The following is a 21,299-nucleotide window of genomic DNA, read 5'->3' as shown; positions in this document are numbered from 1 at the left end:
GGCAGACGAAGCTGATGCAAGTAAACCTCTCATCAATCATGCTTAAAATCAATCTACGCTTTTCAATCTCACAAACTAAGAAACAATTTTACCTACATGAATCGGGAAATTAGTGCCCACATTCCCGACATAGAGAAAAAAAGGAGTTGAAATCCTAACAGTTTTTTCAGTATTAGACTAAACCACAGATTCAAGGCCCAGTTATTTTGAAACCCTAACATTTTAAATCTAAGTTTATTATCTTTTTCCATGCACTATTTGATTTATATACAAACAACTACCTAAGTAAACACTAACAAGTTCCATCACCCACAACTTTGAACATATAAGATATAAAAATATCAACATATGACTTCATCGTTCATTCTTATATCAAACTCATCAACTTATGTAATATCCAAAGTCCCATCAATCACATTATAGACAAAAAACAATAAAATCCCGTAAACAAAGCTATACAATACACCTATAATGTAGCCGACCCCGCGCTTGCGCGGAGACTATGCACCTAGTGTTAATAATATATTAATGCTTTTTTGTAACTGAAAATATAAGGGCATGATTAACCCCGGTCTGTTAGCGGGGGTTCTTAACTCATGATTTGATATTTTTTTTACGCTTTCCAGCTAAGAGACGGCTCTTATATCTCTTATTTAAGAAACGGTTCTTAGATTTTCTTAGTTAAAATCTAAGAAAAACTAAGAACCGTCTCTTAGCCGAAGCTAAGAACTCCAGTTAAGAGACCGGGGTTAATCAATAGTCTAATGCTCTTTAAAAAAATATTATTAAAAAAACCGAAAACAGGGATAAAGTTTCGGTTACAAAACGATTAAAACAAAACCACCTAAATCAGAAATTTCCTATCTAGTGAAAATATTAATGTTTTTGACAAAAAAAGTCCAAAAAAAAAATGAAGATTTGTATTTTATAGAAATATTACCAGTTTACCATTTGTTAGAGTCTGATTGGTAACTTTAGAGTAAAAATTAAAAGTGAAAAATTGAGTAAAACTAAAATGGTAGAAACCAATAAAAAAAAAAAAAACTTGTATTACTCTAGCAATACTAAAAGTGTAAAGTTGGATGTGTATTTCTTTTTTTTTGAATAGTGAGTAGAGTAAAGAAAAAAAAAGAAAATGATTTCTACGGTGACACGTATCAGTGAAACATAGAGTAAATAACTTTTTTGGAGTAAAAAGTTGCTTTAGAGTGACTATACAATCACAACCTTACGTAGTATGGGTAACTAATCAAAAGGTTAATTCTTTCTAATTAGTTCCTCAACAAAATAATTACGAAGTGGAAACAAACGAGAAACAAAAAAAAGCTTAAGAAGTGAAACATGGGCCCCTGGCCCAATAACTTTAAACCTTATAAGCCCTTCCCACTGCAGGATCCGCGGAGTTTAAACTCGTTAATGATTTCCACGTGGACACAATTATAAATCAAATTTAGTTTCTTTTATATTAAAAAGATCAAAATCCACCACACACGGCATGGATTCTTCCTCTCTAACGGAGAATTCAATCACTCTGATCAGATTCTCCTCGAAGCATCCGATGCTCCCCTGAGAAACTCTCTCTCTCGATAGATCATCACACAATGGCGAGAGTAAGAGCGGGCGAGAAAGAGGAAGGACTCGAAAAACACATAGGATTACTAAAGCTAGCTCAAACGCTGTCGTTTCTCCTCATATTCATGGCCGGAATCATCATCGGACTCGCCGCGAGCTCCCACATCGATCGCTACTTCAATTCCTTACCTCAGATGCTATCATCATCATCATCCTCCGCAAGCCTTCAAACGATCCCTGATTACTCCAATTGCACAGTCATCCACCGCGATTGCTCAAACGACGACGACGACGGCGGCGGCGTGAAGGCGGCGAAGAAGAAGGACGAGATTCGTGATTGCTGGAGCGTCGACGGGTTTGTTCGGCCGGAGGAGGTGAGACATAGGATGAGTGACGATGAGCTGTTCTGGAGAGCGTCGATGGTTCCGGTGAAGGAGGAGTATCCGTACGATAGGGTTCCGAAGGTTGCGTTCATGTTTCTGGCGAGGGGGCCTTTGCCTATGCTTCCGCTTTGGGAGAAGTTTTTTAGAGGGAATGAGAAGTACTTGTCGGTTTATGTTCACACGCCTCCTGGATACGACATGAATGTCTCGAGTGATTCTCCGTTTTACGATCGGCAGGTTCCGAGCCAGGTACGGTTTGATGTAAAGGTTGTGTCTTTCTGTGGAAAAGAACAGAACAATGCAAGAACAGAGTATTAGATAAGTAGTTTTTTGGTGGTTCAAGCTTCTGGAAATGAACTATTTAGGTAAAAGTTATGTGCTTGGGGTGTTGAATCATTGTCATTATGGATCATGGAGATCTAGTTCGTTAGAGGAACCACATGTACATCTTATAACCATGAGGGAATCCTAGTTGTGTTGGCGTGAGATTCCATATTTTGGAGATTATGTGAGATTATTGATTGGTGCTTAGGACTTAAACAGCCATTGTTAGATGCATCTATTTCAAGAACAGAGTATTGCATAAGTAAATGAGACTTTCATTGTTAGCTACACCTATTTCAAAAACAGAGTATTGTATAAGTAGATGAAGCTTTCCTTGTTAGCTACATCTATTTCAAGGTCGTATACAGGAAGATTGGTTACTCTTTTGCGTTAGTTTGTGTCTGCTAATATGTGTCTTAAGGTGTATACAGAATTTTAGATTGTATGCGTAATTTACTTATTATGTTATATGATTTGAAACGTAGCCGGTTTAGTTTATTGATGGGAAAAGATTGATCCATAGGGGTGAGAATGAAACTGCTTAGTTGTGAACCAAGGAACTGAAACTTACTAGTTGTCAGAAACAGTACATGAACTTCTCTTGTTGATTTAAAACTCTTTTTGTTTTACTAATCTCTTTCATTTCCTTTTATATGTTGCAATGACCCTGGTAATTGCACAAGGCTTCTTTTTTCACGAAGCTCGGATTGGTTCGTAAATTTTGTTTTGCTCTTCAACATACTTCCACAAATCTTCTGAGGGATACTTGTTCTATGCTTTGATTTTTTTCCAGAAAGTTGCATGGGGATCACCACTATTGACAGATGCAGAGAAGCGTCTTCTAGCCAACGCACTGCTCGACTTCTCAAATGAGCGTTTTGTGCTTCTCTCGGAAAGCTGTGTCCCCGTCTACAACTTCACAACCGTCTACTCTTACTTGATAAACTCTGCTTACAGTTTCGTGGACTCTTACGACGAGCCAACGCGTTACGGCCGTGGGCGTTACAGCCGCAAGATGCTCCCAGATATCAAGCTACATAACTGGCGCAAAGGGTCTCAGTGGTTTGAAGTGAACCGTAAAATCGCCATCTACATCATATCTGACTCGAAATACTACTCGTTGTTCAAACAGTACTGCAGACCAGCTTGTTATCCGGACGAGCATTACATCCCAACTTTGTTGAACATGTTTCACGGTTCGGTGAACGCGAATAGAAGTGTGACTTGGGTGGATTGGTCCATAGGAGGTCCGCATCCAGCTACATATGGGGCAGATAATATCACAGAAGGGTTTCTACAGTCAATAAGGAAAAATGAGACTGATTGTCTTTATAATGAAGAGCCAACTTCTTTATGCTTCCTTTTTGCTCGGAAGTTTGCTCCTAGTGCCTTAGCTCCTCTTATGAACTTGAGCTCTACAGTCATGGGGTTTTGAGTAAACAGCTGACTTTTTCCTCTTAGGGATGAGATGAGATTCTTCTACGAGAGATATACATAGGTTAATGATCTCTTCTTCTTTTTCATTTTTTTTTTTGTTATTAGTTCCTTTGGTTATGATCTCATGTAAGGGTTGAGCCTTTTGTATGTAAGAGTTTTGCTTCTGCCGACCTGCAGAGCTTAGCTAATGTAGTTATAGATGACCAACATCTTATTCTTTTTCATCAAACATTTTGGTATAATGAAATGATATAGTTTGAAACTCCATTACTCTTCAGAAAGAAACTTAAAGTGAACCATAAATACAAAATCAAGGGTTAAAAAACGTATTATTATGAAGATGATAAATGAATAACAGAGTTTGCAAAAAAATGCGACCCACGAAGAAAATGGCCAATTACAAAAATTAGCAAGTCATAAGGAAACGGTCGAACTATTTGCTCAATTCAGTTACCTTTTTTTCTTCTCCACCTTGCCACTCATGGGAGGATCCTGCCTCCTGTTCTTGAGGAAGATGACCATTCTCAGAGTTTGACCATGGTGCCTGATTAGCCATTTGTCCTGACGTGGGATTGGACCACTGTGACTGCTGATGGTTAGCTGTCTGATTAGACCACTGTTTCTGCTGTCCTGTCCACGCTGACTGCTGGCCAGCTGTCTGATTAGTCCACTGTTGCTGCTGCCCGGGCGTCTGATTAGCCCATTGTTGCTGATGGCCAGTGTTCTGACTAGCCCATGGTTGCTGCTGATTGTCAGTGCTGTGATTAGCCCACTGTTTCTGCTGACCAGTTGTTTGATTACCACATGATTGATGATGACCAGTGCTCTGATTAGCCAACGGTTTCTGTTGGCCAGTTGTCTGATTAGGCCATGATTGCTGATGACCTGAAGGACTTGACCACCCTGGTTTCTGAGACCAAGATTGCTGCTGTTGATATCCTGGTGCCTGACTCGACCATGATGGTGGCTGTTGCCCTGCGGTCTGATTAGACCAGGGTTGCTGCTGGTGGTTAACCGAAGTGAACCTAGATGGGTTCTGACCATTATTAGCCTTGTAAGTTCCTCCTGCTGTTTGACCTGCAGTTCCATTGGCTCCTAACACTGAGGGTACTTTAGGTGGAGTCTTACCATATTGCACAGAGTTTCTAACCGGACGAGTAACCGTATTCAAGGTCTTCTCAATCTCCTCACGACGTCCTGCTTTCTCAAAACTCTCTACGATAAATTCTCTCAGCACATGAGCAACACCAACACCATACTCAACCATCTGACCAATTACATCCTTTGCTTGGTCAAGTGCACCACCATCACAAAGACCTCTAACCACCACATCGTAAATCAAAGGATCCGGTTTAGGTTCCTTCTCTCCCATCTTACTCAAAACCTCTGCACATTCCCTGACCCTACCATTCTCAATCAGCTCCCCAAACACCCTCGTACCAAAATCAGCAACCACCCTTAGATTCACATCAACCATCCTGTCCAACATCTTCACAGCATCCTCAACTCTCCCCGCCTTCAAATAAGCATCAATCATAACTCTATGACTCGCAGCATCAGGAGGCCAGGACTTCGCTACACTTTCCGCAAACAACCTCTCAGCCTCTGTTAACATCCCTCGCTCACAAAACCTCGTCACTATATTACAATAACCAACATAATCCATCACCAACGGCCTCGACGTCGGCTTCCTCCCAACTCTCTTAAAAGCCTCAACCGCTTCCTCAAACTCCCCCATCTCGAAACACTCATTCACCATTATACTAACCGTCTCCGAGTTCACAGACGAAATATCAGGAAGCGTGTGATTATCCAACATCTCATCAAACAAACCCCAAGCTTCATTCTTTTTACCATACTTTAAAAAAACACCCAACAGTACATTCCCTGTATGCGGATGCATCCTAAACCTCTTCTCCAACAAAGACCTGTAACACTCCATAGCCTCCTCATCGTTACCTTTCTCAAACCAATACTCCATAAAAGTCGCGTTAACAATCCCATCGTAAACCGTACACTTACTTTTCAACTCGTCAAAGAACTCATTAGCCTTAATTAAATCACCGAGTTCCAAGTATCCTTTAATTAAATTATTATACACAATCGAGTCAGCGGCTTGGCCTTTACTCAACATCTCTCGTAACAAACTCGCCGCGTCTCCTAACCTTCCGGATGAAACCAAACCTTTCGTCAAATGCCTATAAGTAACCGAAGAGGGAGCGAAAGGAGAGTTTGTTAATACGTAACGGTACACTTCGAGAGCTTCCTCCACGTGTCCCTCGTCGCAGTGAGCGTTGATGATCTGATTGTAACTGACCACGTTGGGGACGATGCTTGACTTCTTGAAGAAGTAATCGAACAGAGAGATCGATTCGCCGTATCGCTCGGCTCTGTACATGGCGGCGATGATGGCGTTGCAGGTGAAGACGATGGGGGGAGTTCTGGAGAACACTGATTGGCGGGCGAGCTTCGACGCGGCGTCGAGATCGGACGCTCTGATTAGGGATTGGACTCTGTTGTGGAGGTTGAGCCGCGGACCGAAGAGAGAGGAGGTTGATTCCGGGAGGCGCGGGGCGTTGGGGTCGCGTTTCGGAGGGGGGGATGAGGGATCGCGTCGGAGAGCGTGGAGTGGGGGTTCGATTCGGAGGCGGCGTTTGCGGCGGCGGCGCTCGGCTGCGGCTTCTTCGGCTGATGAGAAGGATGTGGTTCGATGCGGGATCGTTGGGTGGGGAATTGGAGGGGAGTGATTAGTGTCTGGAGGTTCATTTTCGGGGGAAGTTGAGATGTTGTAGAAGCGTTGGTGGATGTGTGAGATCGGAAGAGGGATTCGGATGGTGGTTGTTGGGGAAGAGAGACGGTGAATAAGGGAGGAACGGCGAAGGAGATGACAGAGGGACATGGCGGAGGATGAAGGTTAGAGCATCGGTATCGGGGGCCTTAGGCCCGTCCCATACGTATTAATGGGTTGAATATAAATGAAAAAAAAATTAAAAGAGAGTGGGACGGGCCTTAAGTAAGGGCTGTTCGGGCTCGTCCCGTTGACGACGTGGCAGCACGGGAGTGGCCGATTCCATCTGTGTTGTTCGCGTGTTCTTCTCCTCGAGGAATCCGAAATCCAAAATTAAAAAAAAAATTCGAAAGCTCGAAGGCGATTGCGATGACGACGGCGAAGCCTTGATCTCCAAATCCATCTCTTCAAATCGAAAGGCAACCCTGCGTCTTCTCTCTTTCACTGGAGTTGGAGATCGGTATTATCTTCGCTGGCGAGGTCGCAGCTTCCGGCGTCGTTTGATCCCTCGATCCTTCTCCAAAGCTCAATCCACATCGGTTCGCTTCCGTTCCAAAACGACGAGAAGCAATCCTCCCCAAAACCATTGAGAATCGTCCCAATCTTAACAAGGTATGTTTTTCAAGTCCGATCTGATTTTGGAAATTTTTTTAGGGTTTTCTAGAAATTCGAAGAATAAAATGGTATTTATCCGAGTGTTTGTTAGATTCGATGGGAAAAAGATATAGATTCATTGGTTTGAGAACAATTGTATAGTTGCTAGGGTTCGGCAATTTATGATAGTTCGTATAGATATCCGCAGCTTTCTATGGTTCGATTGTATGATTGTTTCGTTGTAGCTTGTGTGATTGTTTCGTGTTGATTGTATGGTTGTTCAAATTTCTAAGTTTGGAGCTTTAGTATAGATTTCTATGAACAAATGTATGATTGTTTCGTATAGATTTCTATGGTTTGAGATCAATTGTTTAAGTGGTTTAGATTTCTATGAACAAATTTGATCCGTAAAGATTTAAATATCTCATGTCATTTGTCTTGATTAGCTTTTTTCATGAGACTTTGCATTTTCCATAGTTTATAGAGTAATGTTTATTAAAATCTTGCAATAGTAATGCAGTGAACTGATTGTTTCTCTGTCTTCTGTTAGACATTTAAGCCACTGATGTTTTAAAAGAAAGTTGATAGCTTTTTAGTTGTGTATTAAGTTGGGATTAGACATTTCTTGTTCGGAGTTGGCCATTAAGGCGGTGATGTACTTTGTAGTCTTCACTTCCTCCTATTTAAATCTCTTCTCTTTTCTATCTTCTATCATCTCATTAGTCTTTTTCCAAGAAATCTCTTATATTTTGTTACTGTTATGGATCCAAACAATCTTCCTAGCAAGTCCTCTAGCTACGTAGGACTACTTCACAGTCAACAAGGTAGCGTGTTCCATGAAAACTTTCCTTATGAAAGTTTTCATTCTAGTGTTAACTTCGGAGAATCACAGCCTTTTCCGGCTTTCAGCTCACAACAATCTCAAGATGCACCATTAGAGCCACCAGTACAGACACCAGCTGCCCGTGGTGTAAGGCGCAAATGGAATCCAGAAGATGATGAGGTGCTGATCAGTGCGTGGCTTAACACTTCGAAGGATGCGATTGTTGCAAATGAGCAGAGGTCGGGGGCCTTCTGGAAACGGGTTGCTGCTTATTATGCAGCAAGTCCCCATGGAAGAGAGGATGGTGGGAGAGAGCACGGTTGTTGCAAGAAGAGGTGGCACAGAATTAATGAAGATGTTAACAAGTTCTGTGCCGCATACTCGGCAGCAGAGCGAGAAATGAGAAGTGGTGAGAGTGACACTGACGTTCTGAAGAAGGCACATGACATTTTCTTCTCTGATCAAGAGCACAAGTTCACACTTGAACACGCTTGGTGTGTGTTGAGGTTTGAACAGAAGTGTCTCAGCCTCAACACACCCACGACTGGTGGCATTTCGAAGAGGAAGAATGTGGAGGTAAATTCCCAAACATCTACCAACGAAGGCTTCGTTGATGTTGAGAGCAGGCCCGAAGGTGTCAAGGCTGATAAGGCTAAAAGAAACACGGGTAAAGGGACCACTGTGGCTGAGATTGCGACCGTTTGGGAAATGAAGAAGGACAATTTGGTGAGGAAGGAGAGACTGTCGAAAATGGGCTACTTTTATTCAATCTATCCGACTACCACAAGGTCAGAAGCATTCATTATTTGCTCAAACCCAAGAAGCTGTGCGAAAAGATGTCGAGCGTGCATTCGGAGTCCTACAAGCTAGGTTTGCCGTTGTTAGAAATCCATCTAATATTTGGGATAAAGAAAAAATAGGAAATATTATGAGAGCATGTATCATACTCCATAATATGATTGTCGAAGATGAACGATCATCAAGAAGGGATGAGAACGTTGATGAATTTGAAGAAGGAGATGTGGAAACATTTTCCGTCAATATGCCTTCAACTGTCGGGAGTACACTTGAACGTCGAACGAGCGTTCGGAATAGACAAGTCCATCAACATTTGAAAAATGATTTGATTGAAAATATATGGACTAAATTTGGACATCCTACAAATAATATATAATTTGTATTTTCTTTCAAAAATGTCATTTTCTTATGTTTTCTATTTTCTTTATTATGATGTTTGTATTTTCTTTCAAAAATGTAATTTTTTTATGTTTTCAATTTTAATATTACACTTTTCTTTTATATGTTTTATTTAAAAATTCTTTTTTATATATGTCATTAATTATTAATTAAAATAATAAATTAAATTAACTAAGGGACAACATAAGTCCCACCAATAATCAACTAATTTAGCCAAATCCCTTACTTTAGTCCTTAAGCCAAAAATAATAATAAAAATTAGTGAAGGGCCCTAAAACAAGTCCCACCTATAATGATGCTCTTAGTGTTTTAGAGGTATACGGTGTGGCTTAAACCCTTTGAATTTAAATGAGGTTAACCGAAACGGTGTAGTTTTATTAAGCAGGATGTTTGGTGATACGTGTAATGGTATTCACTCTTTACTCCTTCGCAACGACTGAGGTTTGGTGATCTTGATCTCTCTTTGGTTCACCTAAACTCACAAGATAACGCTGTCATAATGCCACAAGGACTTGTAATGATTTCATGCTCAGAGTGCAATTCATCTTACTAAATACAAACAAGTCCCTTAGAACGTATTGTAAATACCACAAAAGAAGAACACAGTTGTTGACGAAACCATGAGTGCTGCTCCATAAAGAAAGACACCAGGTAAGAAGACTTTGCGAGTATTACAAGCCCACATATAACAGACGGTTCGGTTCAATTCAATTCAATCCAATCACTCACTCACTCAAGTTCCCCTCGGTTACATCGAACAAGTCTTACTACCTTAACCCTCGGCTTCATATTTGTAAGACCGTAACCTTAACCCATAGGTTACTACCAATTGCATCTTGCCACGTACTCAAGATGGTAAGGTTACGGTCTTACAGAGTAAGATACATGCCTTTGGACCCTTAGCTTAATTATGTGATGAGCATAATATATAACATTGATCTAGCTGGCATTACATTAACATCTTCATGGTATTTTCTTTGATTAAGCTAATCTTACAAGATAACTATGTATTACATTATTAATAAATAGATGAAAATTCAACTTGTTATCATACAGGTTGTCCAGCCGTATCATACAAATTCCTTAAATAATACGTACCAAACGTGTGTAGAGTAAACAAGTGAATAAACTGTACAGGTTGTCCAAAACACAACAAGCAACCAAACATGTCGAAAGCCAAAACATTCCCGTTAAGTCTAAAGATTATTCGAATGGTGTAGACTTGAATCAAAAAACTATCGTCCACGGTCAAAAAAAAATCATCCGTTTTACATGTGTCATCAGAACTAGAAGTGGTGAACAAATACATACAAATTTTTCATTTTCATTTACAATTTTACCAAAAAAGAAAAAAAAATCATTTTTAATAATTAACAACTATATGAACAAAACAAATAAGGAATTAAAACATTAGGGTTAATATCAGATTAAACGAATAAAAGAATTTTCACACACAATAAAATAGTACAAGGTTATCATTTTTTTCTGTCACCGGGTGGTTTTACAAGGAGCAGCCACATGCGGATACTTCTCCTTGAGAACAGTTTGGTCACAAGCCATCTTCTTGTTAAGCGATGCTCCATTTTCTGTATTCATTTTCTTCTTATTCTTCTTTTTGGTCTTGTATGTTGAACCTTTCTTTCTACTTTGTTCCTTGATAATCGGAATCAAGTACCAAACAATACAAGTGCACATGGTTGAAACGCTTCGTCCAAAAAACACTAAGAATATAAGAACCAAGATTGCTGTCACCGGCAAAAAATGGTTCGGTCGTGAAAACTTCTTCAGATTCTCTTTCAATACGCATCTCTGTTTATGCTCCCTTGCTTCTGGCTTTATTTCTTTTTCCTCCTTTGTGTTTGACTCGGTCTTGACAACGAGATCGTCTTGAGCATCATCCTTCTTCTTTGGTCCCTTCTTTGTCTTGATCATGACAGGGACACACTCGCCGGAGCTTTTGAACACAAACCGAACAAGAGGCGGCCCATCAGAGTCGACCCTCTTTGCGTGAATGTTCTGTCTCTTCTCGTCTAGCTCAGAGAGAAGTGCAGAGAACTTGTCAAGTCCCCGGTTTGAATAAGGGTTCTTGCTTTCTTTGCTTCCTTTCCTCGACGAAAAGAGACTCACCATCTTAATTAGATTCGATGAATGAGATCCTTTCTTGCTTTCTTTGCTTACTTGTTTCTTTTGTGTGTAGAGAGGTTGAATGATTATTTTGTCATGGAGGAGTTGTTAGGATTAATGATTCGGACAAGAGAGTAGGGCTTTGTTGTTATCATGATGAGACTTGTCTTAAAACTAGAATGTGATTTTCTCGTATAAACAAATAGTTTGGTGATTTGACCAGATATCATTATATGTGATAAATTGATCGGATCACGTATTTTAGCTTCCACCAACAAAATAAACGTTATCCCAGATGTATATTAGTTGATCTTACGGATTGACTTTCTTGCGGGAGAAGCAATAAGTTTTTCATGAGGGTTTACTCTGTGTGTTATCATTGGCGGTTTGTTAATTTTGACGTAAAAGAGATAAGATTTTCATGCACAGACATATAGTTTTTTTTTTTTTAGTTTTGATATTATTATTTAATCAAACTGGGTGGAGTTAAATTTTCTCGTAGACACACTTCAAGCATGTAAAACAAAAAAAAGAGCTTGCATGGCATCACGATTCACGACTCGCTTAAACTACAAATTATACTTATTTTGCTTCGAGACTATATTTAAAAGATAATGAGAATCAAACATAAGTAGCAGAAGATCTCTGTTAGTTACCCGTGGAAGACTTGGCCTCAGAGCTCAGTGGTTACGGTTGAAGCTTGAGGGTATAATGAAGAATCTAATTTCACATCATCTCTCTTATCACCTCCTCTCCCAACTCCTCATCAGTATCGAAATCAGTAGGAATTTAAGGTGCCATATAATAGAGGCGCCATGTAAGGATGTTGGAGCGCTTCAGGGACACCGATCCACTTGGACTGGTAAAAAAGCAAGCACTTTCTGAAGAATGACAATGGCTAATATGTTAGTCTATTATGTAAGAGAGAAGGCCCATGCATGCAAAAAAGGGAAACCCATAGAATATAGGGGTGGATGTACAAGCCATACTTGTAAATTTACAGTTACTTGCTACTTGGCTCGGCGCGTTCAACTAGTTTAATTTAATACTTGTACTTGGCTTACTTGAATCAAGTATTCATTCTATGAAATATTTTTAAGGATTAACTAGTAAATTTTTATGAGTAATAAGTATTTTTAACGAGTAATAAATATTTTTAGCGGGTAATAAGTATTTTCTAAAACAAGTAATGAATATCAAGTGCCATAAGGCTAGTATTTTCAAAAATATATTTGATACTTGACATGTACTTGCAAATGATAAAATTTATTGAATTATTACTTAATTTGACAATGCCAGATACTTGATTTTAGGAAGCAAGTAACTAGCAAGTAATCATGTGCAACCCTACATAGAGATCTAAGGGGTGGGCAAAAATCTAAGAAACTATATGAATGATGATAAAGGTTTATAGTTTTAACAAATGAAGTAACATTAGGTGTATCTATGATTAAATAAAGATGGTAGGCATCATTATGATCATTCATTCTCTTCAAGACTCCAACCAATTATGTCAATGATACAGCTCATCAAAAGCCTTTTATGTACAGCATGTCTCAGATTCTTTTGATACATAAACACATTTAATTTACAGATTTCCAACAAATTAAACATAACATTACAGCTTTTAGGCATTATCTAAAACAAGACAAAGATCCTTTCCAGTTGTTTCTCTCTTTTCTTTTTTTGCTCCTTAGCTTAACTCAAGAAAGAAAGAAATAAATTTACAGTCACTGATTTAATAAAGTTAAGACCACTGAGTTGCATTTGCATGTATCTACCTAAAATAGAGTTAAGATCACTGATTTAATGTTGAAAATATCTAGGAGACAGATATGGACGGGTGCTTACTTCAAGTTTGGACAAAAATCATTAAAGAGACGGCAAATACCGTATAACTTTTTTTATTTGTTTTTCAATTATCAGTACAGTACAAATTTTTATTAATTCAACATTTATCTTGTTTTCTGGATTAGTCAGTGACAAAAACAATGCTGACGTTGCCAGTAAATTACATACAATATTCAAATTTGAATTAGAGCAAAATTCCAAATTATGTAGCTGCATGTTGAGTTGTTATATTAACTCTTTAATCACATCTGAATACAAAGACTTTCTTCCACAACTAATTTTTGGAATTTCTTTTACCACCTTTTACTAAAATTTTCAAATTTATCAAAATTTTATTAAGTGAATTTTTACTTTATAATAAAAATATAAAAGAGAAAAGAAGAAGAAGAGAGACATGTTCGTTTTCAATATATCTGGTCCCCATTATTGAAAAAACAAAGCAACAATAATTGACAAGTCTCTTTCCTTCATCTTTATCTCTTATCAAGAACATTGAGCTCTGTTCTTCTTCTTCTTCTGACTCTTGGTCTGATCTCTTACAAGAAATATCACACAAATGGCGTTCGCAGGAACAACACAAAAATGCATGGCCTGTGACAAAACCGTTTACCTCGTCGACAAGTTAACCGCAGATAACCGGGTCTACCACAAAGCCTGTTTCCGTTGTCACCATTGCAAAGGAACTCTAAAGGTATGAGTTCTTCTTCTTCTTTACATCTGATGATTTCTTGATAAACACCAAGGGAAGATCTAGTAGATATATAAATGTTAGAGAAGACCCATATTAATAAGTATACTTTTCATTTATTTATGTGGAAGAGTGACAGATGAATCTTTGACTGGTTTAAAGATTTGATTATGCTTTTATTGTTGATGAAACAGCTTAGCAATTACAACTCCTTTGAAGGAGTTCTCTATTGCAGACCACATTTTGATCAGAACTTCAAGAGAACAGGAAGTCTTGAGAAGAGCTTCGAAGGTAAATATTCAGCAAGAAAGAAAAAAACAGATCACAATAAGAAAACTTAGTGAGCTTTTTTAAACTTGAAATATTAATCTAAAGTTTTTATTTAAATATTTTAGGGACACCAAAGATCGGAAAACCGGATAAGCCTTTGGAGGGAGAGGTAGTTTCAGACAGCAACCTGTTCTCGATTGTGTTTTTTTTTTTTGTTATGTTCTTGTTATTAAACAGCTAACTAGAGCTATCTTTAACAGAGACCTGCTGGTACCAAAGTGTCTAATATGTTTGGTGGAACACGAGAAAAATGCGTTGGCTGTGACAAAACCGTCTATCCAATTGAGAAGGTATATACAATCCAAAACCTTACTTAATAATCAGAATCAAATGCGTAAACCATAGCCAAAAGCATTATAATATATTGTAAAACACGTGAAAACTTGAACATTACTGTACTGCTTGTTATGTGGACTTTGTGAAGGTGTCGGTGAATGGGACATTGTACCACAAGAGCTGCTTCAAGTGTACACATGGAGGATGCACGATAAGTCCTTCGAATTACATAGCTCACGAGGGGAAGCTTTATTGCAAGCACCATCATATTCAGCTGATCAAGGAGAAAGGAAATTTGAGCCAGCTTGAAGGAGGAGATAATGCCGCTAAGGACAAAGTGGACGCTGCTTGAAAAAAAAAAAGAGATACAGTTCATTTTGACCCTTAAAGAACCAATAGTCTCACTACCTCTCGATCTGCAACATATATTGGTTTTGTTTCTTCTTAAACTTGTGTTCTTTCTCGTTGTTTCTTTTGGGATCTTTGTTGTCTCCTCGGGTGATCTTGTTCACTCTTCGTGGGGTTTCTTGAGATGAAACAAAGAAACATATAAATAATGGAATATTTGCTTATGAGAATATACGCATTGCGTTCAAATAACAGTTGTTTATAATTTGGTTTTCCATGAAGAGTATTCTTCTCAATCCATGTTCTTTGCTTTAATGCAGTGACTTTCATATGTTCTCATTTTAACAAAAGCTAATTTGTTTCTACGATTCTAGGAGTTTGTGTACGTACTTGACATAATAGTATTATCCTAATACTTGGCTTTATACATCTCTTGCTAGGGTCTTAGATAGTTTATAAACTATAGTCAAACATCTAAGCGATATAATTTCTTGTATTCAATTCATTCAAAAAGTGGACGTGCCGGAGTGGTTATCGGGCATGACTAGAAATCATGTGGGCTTTGCCCGCGCAGGTTCGAATCCTGCCGTTCACGTTTTTTTTTTTTTTTCTTTCGCCGTTCACGTTGTTTTTGTTGCTTATATTTTTTTTTTCCTGTTGTTAATTGGTTGGTTATTTCTTACTTTTAAAGAATTTATTAACTATTCATGAAATAGTTGTACATAATAATACTTTTATACAAATGCCTACATATGCATTCAATTATAGACGTCTTATGTCATGGACGGAAAAACTTGTATTCATTCTATTAATTATTGAAATACGCAAACATTATGCGTAATTTCGGTTAATTTGTATTGCGTTAGATACGTACAAGACAGAAAAATGATATTTTTAGTGTATATATTCATAAAGTAGGCGGTTATATATATAGCCAAGAGAGTCCTAACGATGCTATCATTCCAACTATATATTAATCAAAACTTAGGTGAATATACATACATCAAATCAGATTTTACGAAATAAACTTTTGGTATATATATTACACACACCACCATATCTCAAATGAAGACACACTTATAACGAATCCAACAAAGACCGCACGGGACTCGAGTTATGTTTAGTCCAAACCACCATGAGTTGGATCATACTTCTAAAGCCAAAGTCCCCTTCTCATGGGAACTAAAGCCTGGAGTTTCAAGAAAGAAGAACAGAAGTGGCCGTGATCAGCTACAATGGACGCTTACGCCACCTCCATGTCCTCATGCTGAGTATAGTTACGAAGTGTTGCAGAGTCCTCTTGCTGTCTGTCCTTTCACGCCTTCCAACATGGTCAAGACATCGAGGTCCGGTTTGTCAAGTTTTAGGAAGAAAGACGTTGACCCTTTTCTTGAAGCTTACAGGAAATGCTTAGAGAATAGCCCGATTCGCATCTCTTCTTCGATGGGAAGAAAGGTACGAGCTGGTGATCAAGATTGTTACGCGACGGATAACAAGAAGAAGTCTTTGCTTTTATGGCTATGGAGTAAGTATTCTTGCAAGTTTCGTACTGATGGCTGGAGTACGGTGTCTCGATTCCGTAAATCCAAGAAGAGAATTGATTCCACAAACATATTTTGATATAGTAACAGAAATTTTATAAATACGATTGTTCATTAAAGGCAACATTATAAGTGAAATGTCAATGTGAGATTTACTCAATACATGTAGATACAAGTGTTATGTGTCTTCATTGAAATGTATGTTTCTCCAAGGACTTTTTCTATGTCAAAGATATTTCTAATACATGTGTTATGTGTCTTCATTGAAATGTATGTTTATCCAAGGACTTTTTCACTATAATTTTTTAATAAAATATAAAGTAGATACAAAACTGGAAAAATCAGAAAAGTTTGAATTTCTTATAGAAACCAAAACAGTAAAATTCATCAACCACAAGTTTCTATTTCAAATTATGGTTTATTTAGGATATAGTCTGACCCGAACCAAAAACCAAATGCCCAGCGCTACTATCCAATGTGAATCATTAGCATTGATAAAAAATATATTATATGACTTGTCAATCCTCAAACAGAAAAAAGTGAATGAAATGCAAAATATATAAACCATTTTCGTGATGACCAAACATTTTCTTTTGATGATCCTCGAAAGTAAATTGTTCATCCCAATTTCAAAAGTTATTTGCAAAAAACTAATCTACTGGTTTATGTTTGAAGGTAAAAAAGGTTTCTCCAGCTCTAGACGCCATGGAAGTATTTGGGGCTTCTTATCCAGATGATAGTCTAGTGGGTTCAAAGAGCAGTAGTGGTTTGCCTCTAAACTCTGAATATTTAATCATGTCACTGAGTGGAATGACTTGGTTCAGAAGATATTAGATGTGTACTAATGATGATCAGGGACTCTATGGGTATTGGAGATGCTCTAGGATACTTGTAGCGAAATAAATATTAAGGATGAGTAAGTTGAAAGTAAAAGAGTCAAGCAATACTTGTAACTAAGTAAATATTAAGGATGAGAAGTTGAAAATAAAAGAGTCAAGCATATCGTTCAATTATCTAAGTACTTGTAACGAAATTTCATTTCACAACCTGCTTGTAGACAGGAAGAGAGGTTTTTGGATTATCTCGGAAAGATAAAGACACATAAAACCAACGACACAAGTTGGCATGTTTTGTTTATTTTTGAACATATATCTTACTTAAGTAAAGAGTTAAGTCTGAAGAATGACAATGGCTAATATGTTAGTCTATTATGTAAGAGAGAAGGCCCATGCATGCAAAAAAGGGAAACCCATAGAATATAGGGGTGGATGTACAAGCCATACTTGTAAATTTACAGTTACTTGCTACTTGGCTCGGCGCGTTCAACTAGTTTAATTTAATACTTGTACTTGGCTTACTTGAATCAAGTATTCATTCTATGAAATATTTTTAAGGATTAACTAGTAAATTTTTATGAGTAATAAGTATTTTTAACGAGTAATAAATATTTTTAGCGGGTAATAAGTATTTTCTAAAACAAGTAATGAATATCAAGTGCCATAAGGCTAGTATTTTCAAAAATATATTTGATACTTGACATGTACTTGCAAATGATAAAATTTATTGAATTATTACTTAATTTGACAATGCCAGATACTTGATTTTAGGAAGCAAGTAACTAGCAAGTAATCATGTGCAACCCTACATAGAGATCTAAGGGGTGGGCAAAAATCTAAGAAACTATATGAATGATGATAAAGGTTTATAGTTTTAACAAATGAAGTAACATTAGGTGTATCTATGATTAAATAAAGATGGTAGGCATCATTATGATCATTCATTCTCTTCAAGACTCCAACCAATTATGTCAATGATACAGCTCATCAAAAGCCTTTTATGTACAGCATGTCTCAGATTCTTTTGATACATAAACACATTTAATTTACAGATTTCCAACAAATTAAACATAACATTACAGCTTTTAGGCATTATCTAAAACAAGACAAAGATCCTTTCCAGTTGTTTCTCTCTTTTCTTTTTTTGCTCCTTAGCTTAACTCAAGAAAGAAAGAAATAAATTTACAGTCACTGATTTAATAAAGTTAAGACCACTGAGTTGCATTTGCATGTATCTACCTAAAATAGAGTTAAGATCACTGATTTAATGTTGAAAATATCTAGGAGACAGATATGGACGGGTGCTTACTTCAAGTTTGGACAAAAATCATTAAAGAGACGGCAAATACCGTATAACTTTTTTTATTTGTTTTTCAATTATCAGTACAGTACAAATTTTTATTAATTCAACATTTATCTTGTTTTCTGGATTAGTCAGTGACAAAAACAATGCTGACGTTGCCAGTAAATTACATACAATATTCAAATTTGAATTAGAGCAAAATTCCAAATTATGTAGCTGCATGTTGAGTTGTTATATTAACTCTTTAATCACATCTGAATACAAAGACTTTCTTCCACAACTAATTTTTGGAATTTCTTTTACCACCTTTTACTAAAATTTTCAAATTTATCAAAATTTTATTAAGTGAATTTTTACTTTATAATAAAAATATAAAAGAGAAAAGAAGAAGAAGAGAGACATGTTCGTTTTCAATATATCTGGTCCCCATTATTGAAAAAACAAAGCAACAATAATTGACAAGTCTCTTTCCTTCATCTTTATCTCTTATCAAGAACATTGAGCTCTGTTCTTCTTCTTCTTCTGACTCTTGGTCTGATCTCTTACAAGAAATATCACACAAATGGCGTTCGCAGGAACAACACAAAAATGCATGGCCTGTGACAAAACCGTTTACCTCGTCGACAAGTTAACCGCAGATAACCGGGTCTACCACAAAGCCTGTTTCCGTTGTCACCATTGCAAAGGAACTCTAAAGGTATGAGTTCTTCTTCTTCTTTACATCTGATGATTTCTTGATAAACACCAAGGGAAGATCTAGTAGATATATAAATGTTAGAGAAGACCCATATTAATAAGTATACTTTTCATTTATTTATGTGGAAGAGTGACAGATGAATCTTTGACTGGTTTAAAGATTTGATTATGCTTTTATTGTTGATGAAACAGCTTAGCAATTACAACTCCTTTGAAGGAGTTCTCTATTGCAGACCACATTTTGATCAGAACTTCAAGAGAACAGGAAGTCTTGAGAAGAGCTTCGAAGGTAAATATTCAGCAAGAAAGAAAAAAACAGATCACAATAAGAAAACTTAGTGAGCTTTTTTAAACTTGAAATATTAATCTAAAGTTTTTATTTAAATATTTTAGGGACACCAAAGATCGGAAAACCGGATAAGCCTTTGGAGGGAGAGGTAGTTTCAGACAGCAACCTGTTCTCGATTGTGTTTTTTTTTTTTGTTATGTTCTTGTTATTAAACAGCTAACTAGAGCTATCTTTAACAGAGACCTGCTGGTACCAAAGTGTCTAATATGTTTGGTGGAACACGAGAAAAATGCGTTGGCTGTGACAAAACCGTCTATCCAATTGAGAAGGTATATACAATCCAAAACCTTACTTAATAATCAGAATCAAATGCGTAAACCATAGCCAAAAGCATTATAATATATTGTAAAACACGTGAAAACTTGAACATTACTGTACTGCTTGTTATGTGGACTTTGTGAAGGTGTCGGTGAATGGGACATTGTACCACAAGAGCTGCTTCAAGTGTACACATGGAGGATGCACGATAAGTCCTTCGAATTACATAGCTCACGAGGGGAAGCTTTATTGCAAGCACCATCATATTCAGCTGATCAAGGAGAAAGGAAATTTGAGCCAGCTTGAAGGAGGAGATAATGCCGCTAAGGACAAAGTGGACGCTGCTTGAAAAAAAAAAAGAGATACAGTTCATTTTGACCCTTAAAGAACCAATAGTCTCACTACCTCTCGATCTGCAACATATATTGGTTTTGTTTCTTCTTAAACTTGTGTTCTTTCTCGTTGTTTCTTTTGGGATCTTTGTTGTCTCCTCGGGTGATCTTGTTCACTCTTCGTGGGGTTTCTTGAGATGAAACAAAGAAACATATAAATAATGGAATATTTGCTTATGAGAATATACGCATTGCGTTCAAATAACAGTTGTTTATAATTTGGTTTTCCATGAAGAGTATTCTTCTCAATCCATGTTCTTTGCTTTAATGCAGTGACTTTCATATGTTCTCATTTTAACAAAAGCTAATTTGTTTCTACGATTCTAGGAGTTTGTGTACGTACTTGACATAATAGTATTATCCTAATACTTGGCTTTATACATCTCTTGCTAGGGTCTTAGATAGTTTATAAACTATAGTCAAACATCTAAGCGATATAATTTCTTGTATTCAATTCATTCAAAAAGTGGACGTGCCGGAGTGGTTATCGGGCATGACTAGAAATCATGTGGGCTTTGCCCGCGCAGGTTCGAATCCTGCCGTTCACGTTTTTTTTTTTTTTTCTTTCGCCGTTCACGTTGTTTTTGTTGCTTATATTTTTTTTTTCCTGTTGTTAATTGGTTGGTTATTTCTTACTTTTAAAGAATTTATTAACTATTCATGAAATAGTTGTACATAATAATACTTTTATACAAATGCCTACATATGCATTCAATTATAGACGTCTTATGTCATGGACGGAAAAACTTGTATTCATTCTATTAATTATTGAAATACGCAAACATTATGCGTAATTTCGGTTAATTTGTATTGCGTTAGATACGTACAAGACAGAAAAATGATATTTTTAGTGTATATATTCATAAAGTAGGCGGTTATATATATAGCCAAGAGAGTCCTAACGATGCTATCATTCCAACTATATATTAATCAAAACTTAGGTGAATATACATACATCAAATCAGATTTTACGAAATAAACTTTTGGTATATATATTACACACACCACCATATCTCAAATGAAGACACACTTATAACGAATCCAACAAAGACCGCACGGGACTCGAGTTATGTTTAGTCCAAACCACCATGAGTTGGATCATACTTCTAAAGCCAAAGTCCCCTTCTCATGGGAACTAAAGCCTGGAGTTTCAAGAAAGAAGAACAGAAGTGGCCGTGATCAGCTACAA

The 21,299-nt window shown here is 37.2% G+C and overlaps 6 protein-coding genes and 2 non-coding genes across 9 annotated transcripts; 6 read left to right on the top strand and 2 right to left on the bottom strand.

The window, feature by feature from the left end:
- The first annotated feature begins 1,473 nt into the window (after nucleotides 1-1,473).
- On the top strand, nucleotides 1,474-3,981 carry LOC106312257. 2 transcript variants are annotated; one of them, XM_013749705.1, is made up of 3 exons: nucleotides 1,474-2,204; nucleotides 2,963-2,989; nucleotides 3,073-3,981. In XM_013749705.1, the coding sequence occupies exons 1-3, from the start codon at nucleotides 1,602-1,604 to the stop codon at nucleotides 3,712-3,714; spliced, it is 1,272 nt and encodes a 423-aa protein (XP_013605159.1). In that variant the 5' UTR covers nucleotides 1,474-1,601; the 3' UTR covers nucleotides 3,715-3,981. The 2 variants fall into 2 exon arrangements, with proteins under 2 accessions (XP_013605159.1, XP_013605160.1); XM_013749706.1 differs by lacking the exon at nucleotides 2,963-2,989.
- A 3-nt stretch (nucleotides 3,982-3,984) lies between these two features.
- LOC106312256 (pentatricopeptide repeat-containing protein At1g10270-like) lies at nucleotides 3,985-6,644 on the bottom strand. The gene has a single exon (XM_013749704.1). The coding sequence runs from the start codon at nucleotides 6,613-6,615 to the stop codon at nucleotides 4,150-4,152; it is 2,466 nt and encodes an 821-aa protein (XP_013605158.1). The 5' UTR covers nucleotides 6,616-6,644; the 3' UTR covers nucleotides 3,985-4,149.
- A 1,214-nt stretch (nucleotides 6,645-7,858) lies between these two features.
- LOC106308865 (glutathione S-transferase T3-like) lies at nucleotides 7,859-8,791 on the top strand. Its single transcript, XM_013745973.1, has one exon. The coding sequence runs from the start codon at nucleotides 7,859-7,861 to the stop codon at nucleotides 8,789-8,791; it is 933 nt and encodes a 310-aa protein (XP_013601427.1).
- Nucleotides 8,792-10,606: 1,815 nt separating this feature from the next.
- Nucleotides 10,607-11,367, bottom strand: LOC106308864. The gene has a single exon (XM_013745972.1). It carries the CDS (start codon nucleotides 11,246-11,248, stop codon nucleotides 10,607-10,609), a length of 642 nt encoding a protein of 213 aa, XP_013601426.1. The 5' UTR covers nucleotides 11,249-11,367.
- Nucleotides 11,368-13,523: 2,156 nt separating this feature from the next.
- Nucleotides 13,524-15,000, top strand: LOC106307938 (LIM domain-containing protein WLIM1). Its single transcript, XM_013745035.1, has 5 exons — nucleotides 13,524-13,784; nucleotides 13,976-14,072; nucleotides 14,177-14,220; nucleotides 14,312-14,401; nucleotides 14,536-15,000. The coding sequence occupies exons 1-5, from the start codon at nucleotides 13,650-13,652 to the stop codon at nucleotides 14,737-14,739; spliced, it is 570 nt and encodes a 189-aa protein (XP_013600489.1). The 5' UTR covers nucleotides 13,524-13,649; the 3' UTR covers nucleotides 14,740-15,000.
- A 248-nt stretch (nucleotides 15,001-15,248) lies between these two features.
- On the top strand, nucleotides 15,249-15,330 carry TRNAS-AGA. Its single transcript has one exon. It is a non-coding gene; the product is annotated as a tRNA-Ser (tRNA).
- Nucleotides 15,331-18,851: 3,521 nt separating this feature from the next.
- On the top strand, nucleotides 18,852-20,328 carry LOC106307933 (LIM domain-containing protein WLIM1). Its single transcript, XM_013745030.1, has 5 exons — nucleotides 18,852-19,112; nucleotides 19,304-19,400; nucleotides 19,505-19,548; nucleotides 19,640-19,729; nucleotides 19,864-20,328. Exons 1-5 carry the CDS (start codon nucleotides 18,978-18,980, stop codon nucleotides 20,065-20,067), a joined length of 570 nt encoding a protein of 189 aa, XP_013600484.1. The 5' UTR covers nucleotides 18,852-18,977; the 3' UTR covers nucleotides 20,068-20,328.
- Nucleotides 20,329-20,576: 248 nt separating this feature from the next.
- Nucleotides 20,577-20,658, top strand: TRNAS-AGA. Its single transcript has one exon. It is a non-coding gene; the product is annotated as a tRNA-Ser (tRNA).
- The last annotated feature ends 641 nt before the right edge of the window (nucleotides 20,659-21,299 follow it).

Source organism: Brassica oleracea, chromosome C8, assembly GCF_000695525.1.
Source record: "Brassica oleracea var. oleracea cultivar TO1000 chromosome C8, BOL, whole genome shotgun sequence".
NCBI classification, from domain to species: Eukaryota; Viridiplantae; Streptophyta; class Magnoliopsida; order Brassicales; family Brassicaceae; genus Brassica; species Brassica oleracea.
Note: the sequence above shows the minus strand (reverse complement) of the source record. Positions and strands in the feature narration are given on the sequence as shown.

Excerpts from the sequence above, each read along its gene's own strand:
- LOC106312257 (XM_013749705.1), top strand. The coding sequence starts at position 1,602 with ATGGCGAGAGTAAGAGCGGGCGAGAAAGAGGAAGGACTCGAAAAACAC. Across the intron at positions 2,205-2,962 it reads ATCGGCAGGTTCCGAGCCAG|GCTTCTTTTTTCACGAAGCT; the intron begins GTACGGTTTGAT and ends TAATTGCACAAG. Across the intron at positions 2,990-3,072 it reads TTTTCACGAAGCTCGGATTG|AAAGTTGCATGGGGATCACC; the intron begins GTTCGTAAATTT and ends ATTTTTTTCCAG.
- LOC106312256 (XM_013749704.1), bottom strand. The coding sequence starts at position 6,615 with ATGTCCCTCTGTCATCTCCTTCGCCGTTCCTCCCTTATTCACCGTCTC.
- LOC106308865 (XM_013745973.1), top strand. The coding sequence starts at position 7,859 with ATGGATCCAAACAATCTTCCTAGCAAGTCCTCTAGCTACGTAGGACTA.
- LOC106308864 (XM_013745972.1), bottom strand. The coding sequence starts at position 11,248 with ATGGTGAGTCTCTTTTCGTCGAGGAAAGGAAGCAAAGAAAGCAAGAAC.
- LOC106307938 (XM_013745035.1), top strand. The coding sequence starts at position 13,650 with ATGGCGTTCGCAGGAACAACACAAAAATGCATGGCCTGTGACAAAACC. Across the intron at positions 14,073-14,176 it reads TCTTGAGAAGAGCTTCGAAG|GGACACCAAAGATCGGAAAA; the intron begins GTAAATATTCAG and ends TAAATATTTTAG. Across the intron at positions 14,402-14,535 it reads CCGTCTATCCAATTGAGAAG|GTGTCGGTGAATGGGACATT; the intron begins GTATATACAATC and ends GACTTTGTGAAG.
- LOC106307933 (XM_013745030.1), top strand. The coding sequence starts at position 18,978 with ATGGCGTTCGCAGGAACAACACAAAAATGCATGGCCTGTGACAAAACC. Across the intron at positions 19,113-19,303 it reads ATTGCAAAGGAACTCTAAAG|CTTAGCAATTACAACTCCTT; the intron begins GTATGAGTTCTT and ends TTGATGAAACAG. Across the intron at positions 19,549-19,639 it reads ATAAGCCTTTGGAGGGAGAG|AGACCTGCTGGTACCAAAGT; the intron begins GTAGTTTCAGAC and ends TATCTTTAACAG.